General features: G+C 43.2%; 1 protein-coding gene across 1 annotated transcript; it reads right to left on the reverse strand.

Annotated features, from left to right (window-relative positions):
- Positions 1–2,715: 2,715 nt before the first annotated feature.
- pks1 (polyketide synthase 1) lies at positions 2,716–9,724 on the reverse strand. Its single transcript, XM_056299848.1, has 6 exons — positions 9,667–9,724; positions 9,190–9,343; positions 8,890–9,050; positions 8,595–8,798; positions 8,316–8,497; positions 2,716–8,199 (listed from the first exon to the last, which is right to left on the reverse strand). Exons 1-6 carry the CDS (start codon positions 9,722–9,724, stop codon positions 2,716–2,718), a joined length of 6,243 nt encoding a protein of 2,080 aa, XP_056155823.1.
- Positions 9,725–10,300: the final 576 nt, after the last annotated feature.

Here is a 10,300-nt window from a genome sequence, read left to right on the forward strand (position 1 = left end):
GTTTTTAATAATTACGTTATTTTTACTCAAAACTGTATTCAATTTTCATATTATTTTTTTTATTTTAAACGAAAATCAAAAGCTTTACTCTGGTACTAAAGTCTGTGATCTGTTAGCAAATTAGCCATCTGTGTAATTATGAGTCCATTGTACAAGATCAAATTAACAATGTTTACTCCTGACATAGATGCATTATACATCTAATTCACTGCAGAAAACAGCTACTTTGTTTAAGAATTAATAATTGGTAGCCATCTATGTTTTTTAACAATGGTCATACACCATTGCACAACTAAACTAATACAAACACTGGTGATTTTGAATAAATAATATTAGTCAGGATTTTGGAGTATATTGGATTATTTCCACAATGTTAACAATGTTATCCTGTTCTGTGACGCACTTTGTAACCTTGTTTAGAGAAGTGCTAAATAAATAGTTTATTATTATTATGTGTACCACAGGGTGGCAGTGTGATAACATACCAAGTATATGGAAATGTAGTTACTGAGTTTAATTTTTTGCATAATTTCATTTTTTTCCCCCTCCCATGTATTGGTTAATTACCTAACTTCATATTTGGCATAACTCTTGTGGACACGGTTGCATTTCAGATATTCCACCCTATGTAAGAGTGTACTCTGTAATACAATATGAATGTTTCAGACTTCCTTCTTACTTGTGAATACTTTGCATACTTGTTGGAGGGATTTTGTGCTTGGCTAAAGTGGTGGTCTGAAGAGGCAAAGCCTTTAACTCTTTGCTGCAATTTCAAAGTGCAGAATGTGAACACACCTGCACCTACACAACTTGCAAAAAGAAATGAATTGATTAATTTCTAGAAGAAAAGACCGGATGAAAAGAAAACTGAACACGTCATTTTATTTTGTTGAAACATACCAATACATGTTGATCAAAAACTGTTGAGTCAAAGCAAGTAATGACAGAAGAGTCCCCCCCCCTCCCCCTTTTTCTCCCCAGTTGTACTTGGCCAGTTACCCTATTTTCCCAACCGTCCTGGTCTCTGCTCCACCCCCCTCTGCTGATCCGGGTAGGGCTGTAGACTACCACATTTCTCCTCCGATACATGCGGCGTCACCAGCCGCTTCTTTTCACCTGACGGTGAGGAGTTTCACCAGGGGGACGTAGTGCGTGGAAAGATCACACTATTCTCCCAGTCCCCCCCCCCCAAACAGGCGCCCCGACCAACCAGAGGAGGCGCTAGTGCAGCCAGCGACCAGGACACATACCCACATCTGGCTTCCGCCCAACCAAGCCGGAGGTAACACGGGGATTGTGACACGGGATTCGAACCGGCAATCCCTGTGTTGGGGAATAGACCTCTACGCTACCCGGATGCCCATGGCGGAGGAGGTTTTGATTTAGACTGGAACCCTTCAAATCTGAATTGTCACTGTTGGTGTTCTTTCTCTGAGAATGATTTATTTCTTGACAAAGGTGCCAAAATCTCAAGCGGGGGTCTAGGCTGTTGTGATTATGTCTTCACAACGATTGAGTTAGCCTTTTCTGAGACACATCGAGTATTTTTGGAAATAAAACTTTAAACCTACAAACACTCGGCATTACTCGAACTCATTCACAGAGTCCTGGTATAGCATTCAGATAGGATTCAATGATTGCAGATGGTTATTACCACAATATGCAGGAAATCATCGATTAAAAAAAGCACAATTTTAAACCAAAGGTAGCATATTGATTCATTCAAAAACATTCAACTGGGCGTCTGGGTAGCGTAGCAGTCTAGTCCGTTGCCTACCAACACGGGGATCGTCGGTTCGAATCCCCGTGTTATCTCCACCTTGGTTGGGCATCCCTACAGACGCAATTGGCTATTCTGTGGGTGGGAAGCCGGATTTGGGTCTGTGTCCTGGTCACTGCACTAGCGCCTCCTCTGGTCGTTCAGGATGCCTGTTTGGGGGGGAGGGGGAACTGGGGGGGGGGTAGCGTGATTCTCCCATGCACTACGTCCCCCTGGCGAAACTCCTCACTGTCAGGTGAAATGAAGCGGTTGGCAACTCCGCATGTAGGTAGTCTGCAGCCCTCCCCGGATTGGCAGAGGGGGTGGAGCAGTGAGCGGGATGGCTCGGAAGAGTGGGATAATTGGCCGGGTGTAATTGGGGAGAAAAAGGGGGTAAAAAAAAACAAACATTCAACTGATTTAAAAGTGGCAGCACGGTGGCACAGTGGTTAGCGCAGTCACCTCATAGCAAGAAGGTCCTGGGTTCGAGCCCCGGGGTAGTCCAACCTTGGGGGTCGTCCTGGGTCGTCCTTTGTGTGGAGTTTGCATATTCTCCCTGTGTCTGCGTGGGTGTCCTCCAGGTGCTCCGGTTTCCACCCACAGTCCAAAGATATGTAGGTTAGGTGAATCGGCATTACTAAAAATGGTCTGTAGGTATGAAAGTGTGTGTGTGTGTCGGCCCTGTGTGATGGCCTGGCGGCCTGTCCAGGGTGTCTCCCTGCCTGCCGCCTGATAACTGCTGGGATAGGCTCCAGCATCCCCACGACCTTGAGGATAGAATAAGCAGTTCAGATGATGGATGGATGATTTAAAAGTGTAGCCGATTACTTTAGTTTTGTTTCACCAATTGTCAACATCTTTTATTTTGAGCATATCTTGGCAATAGCTTTCTCAAAGTTTACTGCAAACATGAAGGCATTTCTTACTCATTATGTAATGACCAAATAAATTCTCCTCTATCCACCATCCCTTAAAATGGTAACCAAGGTGGAAAATGTACAAGTGGGGTCCAGTATTCGAACCAAAGGAACATTGACACCCATCTCCTGGAAAATCTGGTTCTGCAGGGTCATAGCCAACATTGAGTCAATGCCCAGCGTACGCAAAGCTGTGTCATCATCCACCTCATCAATGCAAACATTGCTTATTTCACTGAGAATTGTTTTCACGCAGTCGTGTATGGAGGACAATTTTTGAACCACGGGTTCAGTAAGCCTAATAGTATTGTCTCTCACTTCCATTTCAACCAAAGCCGACAGTCGTTCTTTAAGAGAGGCATTTTGTGAAAGAACATGGCTGTTTAGGTTTTTGAAGTTGAACTTGCATATGACTTGTTGCGGGTTGTTCATAAGCAAACATTTCTCAAGAGCTTCACAAATCTCACACACATCCATAACCATCATCCCTCTTGCCTCCAGGAACCTTTGGAAATGCTCTTTGTTAAACAGCAGACCAAGGTTCAGAGGACCCCAGTTGATGGACTGTCCAGCAAGTCCAAGGTTTCTCCGATAATGACAGAAAGTATCAAGAAAGGAGTTGGCTGCAGCATAGTTGCTCTGTGAGGCATTGCCAATGACAGAGGAGATGGACGAGTAACACACAAAGAAATCCAATTTGTTGTGCAGTGTTGCATGGTGGAGATTTAGGACCCCGCTCACTTTTGGCCGTAGCACCTTTCGGAAGAGGGACTCGTCGAGGGTTTCGATCAGTGCATCGTGTAATACTGCGGCGCTGTGAAAGACTCCTCTGATTGGACATGAGTGGAACTTTTGTCTAATCTTTGAGATTGCCTCTACCACCTGCCCTGACACAGAAACATCACACTGGACATTTACGATGGATACCCCACATCTTTTCTGCAGCGTTGCCATCTCAACCTGAGTATCAGCAGATAGAATGCCTCTGGACAGTGTTGCAATGCAGCTTCCACCATTATGTGCAATGAACGTGACTGTCTCAAGTCCCAAGCCAGAGAGGCCTCCGGTCACAATATATACACAGTTTTCCTTAAAGAGTTGCCTTGGCTTTGTAAGCAAAGGGACATCAGACACTGGACATTCAGATCCTTTACAGTCTAAGACCACCTGCTGCACAATCTTTGCTGTAAAATAGGACTCAACATCTGTGCTGGTCTGAACTCCTGCACCTAGTGCCTGAAAAGTTTCCCTTTTCAGAGGTACCATTTCCAGGCCTAATGACGTTAACCAGAGAAAAATCTTTGTTTTTTGCTTTTTAAGACTGGCTCTCTGGAAAACATTTGAGACATTAAGTTTGTGAATGTGCATGTGTTCGCTCTCCTGTGCAAGCATGTTTACTGAAAGTGACGACGACAATCGATCATTACACACGAAAATGATGTGTCTCTCAGGGCCAGCACTTTCATTTATTCCCTGCCATGTTTGGTCCAATGGGGGAAGAAAAACAAACGAATGACACTCGTCAATGTTCAGGAGTTCCCTTGTGAAATATGGCTGAGAGGTAACGTTCCAGCCTGAGCGGCTTGCTGTCAGAGCCAAAACCTTCAGCAGGCAAGAGGCTGGGCTGGAGGAGATGATAGCCAGCTTCCTCTGCTGTTTAATTTGAGGCAGAATTCTCTGCAAGATCTCCCATGCCAACACAAAGTAAGACATGCATGGAGTCTCTCGTAGAAATGGGAGTTTATTTGTGTTGTAGCATCCTGCTTCAGGAATCATGATCCTTGCAGTGGCAGCCACTGGATAGCAAGACACAACATGATCTCCCACTTTCAGGCTGTGAACACCTTTCCCCACAGCTGTGACAATGCCACTAAAATCTAAAGCCAGCACCTTTTGACTCTGAGTTGTGTATTTATTCCAATACATGGTCTCGCCATAGCTAAAATGTGAAACACTGACAGGAAAGTAATCAGATGAATGTACACATACATTCATCAGCTGAATCTCAACTGACCCCTCTCGGACAAGATTTTTAGGTCCATCATCGGGCATGGCAGATAGGTTTGTCATTCTATATGGATCAGCAGTTTGCAGGAAAAAGTCCCTCAGAGGCATTGAATGGATGCCACCCTCATAAAAAGCCCTATCTCTAGTGTGGTTTCGCACTATTCTTGTTGCCAGCGTCCGGCCCTCGCTGATCATCACCTCTTGGTGTTTGCTGGACCTTATCACACGAACTAGAGCTTGAATGTCTTCCCTTGTCAGAGAGATAAGGTCAATTAGCTGAAAAGAGAGACCGGTTATCTCTGCTGCACAAGCCCTCATCATACCAGACAGCACAAAGCCAGGACTGATATAGTCCACATTTTTCTCTGTGGATCTGTAAGTTATAACTCGTACATTGCAAGAGCGTTTGCTCTTTTTCAAGGCGAGAACAATCTGGCGAAACTGCTCACAGCAACTCACCAGGCACTCCAGTGTCTGCTCAGCTGAAAGGTGACTTAGGTCCTGAACACCTGAAATATACAGAACATCCTCTAAATCTACATGACTGCAAAGTGACTGAATCACCAAGTCTTGAAGTTGATCTGACAACCAGCAATCTTGTTTCATCACAGTTATTGATTCTGGGTGTACATGTGGTCTTAGTGCTTTAGCAATGCCTAATTGATCCTCAAAAATAATGGCCTTTATTTTGCAGTTGAAGTCAGTTTCATCAGTAACTGAGATCATTTCATTGTGGAAGAACAATGACTTAGCAATGTTTGAGTACTGGCCCAAGAATGAGATTCTCACTTCCTTAAGCTCCACAAGTACATGTCCATCTTTAGTAGTGAAGCAACCACATACATCGAGGAAGTCTGTTGTCTCTTGAGTTACTCTTAAGTACATAACCATTTCTTCTTGCAAAGGTCTTGATATGACTACGCTGCCAATTGCCGACGGGAATCCTTGTCTGCTGGATCGGCCTTTGATAGCTACCACAGCAGTCATTTGCAGGAAATAGTCTAAAATAACAGGTTGGAGGTAGTACTCATGGAGCTGTCCGAGAATGTCACCAGGGACTTGAATTGCTGTCACAGCTTCCCTGAATTCATATCCAAATTGCACATCATTGAGCTGTTTGAAAACTGAGCCATATTCAAAGCCTGCTTGAGCAAGAATTGAGTAAATCTCGTCCCTTCTGACAACCAATTTACACCTTTGGAAGATCATGTTAAGGCAAATGGTTTGCTCTTCTAACAACTGCTGGTCAATTCTACACTTATATGATCCAGATGCATGTATCGATGAGTAAGACTGTATTGTAAATATACCCTCACTGTCTGCATGCTCCAATATTACTTTCACGTGATGAGTGTTTGAGCTCAGAGCTAACAGACTGTGAAAAGTTACACCAAGCTGGAGAAATGAAATGGGCATCTTTGGCATTAAACTTGCCATGATTGAGGCATAAGCTAGTTCAGCATACAAAGCCCCTGGCACAATAGTGAGGCCATTGTTTTTATGTTCCCAAAGATAGGCAGCTCGCTCCAAAGAGAGATTACACTTGTGCTCTTTATCATTCTGCTTTGTTATAGATAAAAGTGGATGAGAGAAAATGGTTGATTCATTTCCCTTTCTCACAGCCTCAAAATGCACCTCTTTCTTAAGGTTTTCAAACTGATAGATTGGAAAAGCTGTTGGCAATGTCTCACTTCCACAATAGAACTGATGCCAGTCCACATGGGTGCCCAGCTCAAACAGTTTTGCAGTTGTAGACAATATTGTCTCATAATCATTCCCTGGCTGCGCTGATGGGAGAACAATCGCGTCATTTCCACAAGTCTCGTGGATGTTTCTTTGGAGAGCGCTCCGTGGCCCAATCTCAACAAACACCACATTTCTACTTGACTGCTTGTCCTTCGTCACAGCCATCAGAGTTTGTTCAAATAAAACAGGCTCTCTGATATTCTTTGCCCAATACCTGCCTGTGCTAAAGTCACCATTTGAATACTTGTCTCCTCTCACTGTTGAAAATAGCTCACAGTCCAAATTACCAACAATCAGAGAGCCAATATTTTTCTCAACGTCACCCAATATGGGATCCATCATTTGGCTGTGGTATGCAGCTGGAATATCCAAGATATGGAGGAAAAGATTTTTATCCATAAACATGGTCTTCAGCTTCTTATAGATGGTTTCTATTGCATCTGCATCACCTGACAGAGTGCAGGACTGAGGGCTATTGAAAGCTGCTATACAAATTTTCCCCGAGAAATTGGGAAGAATTTCCAAGACCTTTGCTAAAGCCATATTGCTAACTACAAGCATTTTCCCTCCAGTGACTTTGCTCTGGAGATAACTGCGGAAATAGATCACCTTCACTGCATCCTCAAGGGACAATAGGCCAGAACAGTGAGCAGCGGCAACCTCTCCGACAGAGTGTCCAAGAACGGCATCAGGTTTGACACCCCAGTGCCTTAGAAGACTGGCAATGCCAACCTGAATAGCAAAGAGAAGAGGCTGGACAATATCTGGCATGGTGTGATCATAATTGTCATTGTCATCTACAATCTTTTGCATGATGCTGATGGTTTTGTAATTCTGGAAGAGAGTATCAACCTCTCTCACCTTTTCTAGAAACACAGGAACCTCTCGAAACAGCTGCTTACACATACCTCTGTAGGCAACCCCGTTACCACAAAACACAAACACCAGCTGGGTGTCTGACTTGGTCATCTCAACCCTCTTGTTAAGCGCACACGTCAGCTGACAGTTTAAATCAGAGAGAGAAGATGTTAGGAAGGCTTTCCTATATTTGTGTTTGTAATGGCTCCTCCTACATGCTGATGTATATGCTAAAGCTTGTATGTCAACTGATATACCTCTGCAAATACTCTGCTGAGTGGTTGCAATAGATGAGATCAGCGATTTCTCTGAGGCTGCTGAAATTACAAACACCTGCCGACAACCATGAGTGATCAACGTGGGAACACTACCTTGCCTGTATTCTTTGACAATAGCATGTGCATTTGTGCCTCCAAATCCAAAGCTATTGATACCGGCTAACCTCTCCACTGACCCATTTGTCTCCCATCTCTCAGGTTTGGTGGCAATATTTAGACTCAGGGCTTTGGCATCTACACTGGCACTGTCCCCAGAGTAGAACACTGAGGGAACAATGGTTTCATGTTTCATCATTAAGAGTACCTTGATAAGTCCTGCCACTCCTGCTGCAGATTCAGTGTGTCCAATGTTGCTCTTCACAGACCCGATGCGGAGGATCTCTGAACCTGGAGGTCTGGCTTTGGCAATGACATTTGAGATGCTCCCTGCCTCTGTTGGGTCTCCAACTGGGGTTCCGGTCCCATGTGCTTCTATGTACTGGACTTGTGCAAGGTCAGAATTAGAGTAGATTCTACGTAGAAGTTCCTCTTGTTGAACCATGGAGGGCTTGGTGATTGGGGTGACGGAGTGGCCGTCTTGGTTGACAGCAGTTTTTCTGATGATACCCCAAATCCTGTTGAAATCTTTTATTGCCTTTGGGTAGAAAATCATATCTTTAACTTGCTAGTTACAGCTAATCTGGAAAAAAATAAATTTATCACAATAATGAAAGGATTTGGCTGTTAAAATGGAGGCTATAATGTATTTACAGTTTTCAGTGGTTTCAGCAGAACCACACCGCAGCCCTCTCCTCTGCCATAGCCGTCTGCTCTGCTGGAGAAAGGTTTGCTGGTTCCCTCAGGTGAGATCATCTTCGCCTTGCTGAGAGCGACAAAGACTCTTGGCTCGATGATACAGCTAACACCCCCACACAGAGCCATGTCACAGTCCCCTGGTGAAGAGGAATTCATCAAATATGAAACTGACATGTGGTTATAGTTAAATCTGTGGACATTTGTCAAGGAGAGATAAGCTAATGGTTGCTTTACTTTGCTTTATAGCCTGGCACGCTGAGTGCAGAGCCACCAGAGAGGAGGAACAGGCACTGTCGATGGCAAAGGAAGGGCCGGTGAGATTAAAGGTGAAGGATATTCTGTTTGCAGCCATGCTCATAGCTGTCCCCGTGCCATTGTAGTGGGTTATTGTACTGGGATTGTTGTTAAGAAGGGTCTCATAGTCTCTGTTCATAAGACCTGCAAGAATTTATTCAATGCAGAAAACAGTGTGTATAATGTTGACTTGTGCAAACAACTTATTTGGGTATTATAAAAGAATAGTTGTTACCCATATACACTCCAGTTCTGGTTCCACTGATTGCCTCCATGGCTATTCCCGCATCTTCTAATGCCCTGTATGTACACTGTAGCAGGAGCTTTTGTTGAGGGTCCATGATGTCAGCCTCGGCCTCAGTGATGCCAAAAAATTTGGGATCGAACTCGTTCAAGCTGAAAAATAGGTGAGGTATTCATGACAATTGCAAAAATTGACGTAGTATGTGTTATTGAGTTTTCCAGAGCAGGGTCAGTACTTCATATCTTTTAGACGATATCACCATGATTACAACGTCCTATGCATTGAGCCTACCCATTTATGAGGGCGGCCTTGGTTGTCTGTGTCTTTCCAGGTTTGCTCTCGTCAGGGTCATACCAGTAAGCGCTGTCAAATCTCTCTCGTGGGATATCTACAACACAGTTCCTCCCTTCCAACAGAACTCTCCAGAAATTATCCAGCCCCTCACCTAAAAACACAACGCACCACAGCAGTTATCATTTACTCTAAATGTCAACCTAAATAAATACTAAATACTATAATAACTAATGAAATATAATATATAATAGATATAATAAAAAATAGGCTCCAGCATCCCCGCGACCCTGAGTAAGGATAAGCGGTTTGGATAATGGATGGATAAATAATAAAATAATAATAATAAAAAAAAAAATATATATATATAGTAACTTACAAAAAAATACTAAATACTAAATAAAATAAATAAAAAAGGCTAAATACATAATTTTAAAGAATTGCAAATTTCCCTGTACCACTATGTTTAAGTCGTACCTCCAGGGAAATTGCATCCAATCCCAACAACAGCGATGGCATCTTCTGTGTCCTCCATTATTCAAGGGTCATTCTTAAAATGTATGGTGAAAGATAAAAAAAAATCCTTTCTCGGTGACGCACAATGCCAAGTTGTCGTTGCTGTTTTCAGCTGCAGCTAGTGATGCTCTTAACTTCTCAACACAACCCTTTATAAACACTGTGACTAGCATAGAGACAAAGGGAGCTGGGGACACAATAGACAGGCCTGTTAGATCTGTTCAGTATTGCCATTCATTTTCATTTGAAACTAAATACACTAATAGCAGGTTAAGACACTGATGCAAAGTCAGCAGTCAATGGGCTTTTGTTGTTCTGAGTTAATGAGCAGACACAGCAATGGACCCCTTTCTGACTTCTCATTGCTGGATTTCAAACTCCTCTGCCACTTGATGACATTAAAATGCTAAAACCAGCTTAGCCGAGGAGGATGTGGCTACAGGGTTACTTAAGAAGTGTTGCTGCCATATTGTTAGTAGATCAGACTGGAGTAGTTAAATGATCTTAAATAAAACTCAAAAATAATTTTTTAACCCAAAAGGCATTATAAATAAAATATTTTTTTTCATTTTGACTTGTCAAAGAGCTGTACAGC

This window comes from Lampris incognitus, chromosome 19 (assembly GCF_029633865.1).
Source record: "Lampris incognitus isolate fLamInc1 chromosome 19, fLamInc1.hap2, whole genome shotgun sequence".
In the NCBI taxonomy this organism is placed as follows: Eukaryota; Metazoa; Chordata; class Actinopteri; order Lampriformes; family Lampridae; genus Lampris; species Lampris incognitus.

What these genes read in the sequence shown, in the direction of transcription:
- pks1 (XM_056299848.1), bottom strand. Translation starts at nt 9,724, where the DNA reads ATGGAGGACACAGAAGATGCCATCGCTGTTGTTGGGATTGGATGCAAT. An exon ending in AAGGCCGCCCTCATAAATGG is followed by an intron (nt 9,051 to 9,189) that starts GTAGGCTCAATG and finishes CCTATTTTTCAG; the next exon opens with CTTGAACGAGTTCGATCCCA. An exon ending in CAGAACTGGAGTGTATATGG is followed by an intron (nt 8,799 to 8,889) that starts GTAACAACTATT and finishes AAATTCTTGCAG; the next exon opens with GTCTTATGAACAGAGACTAT.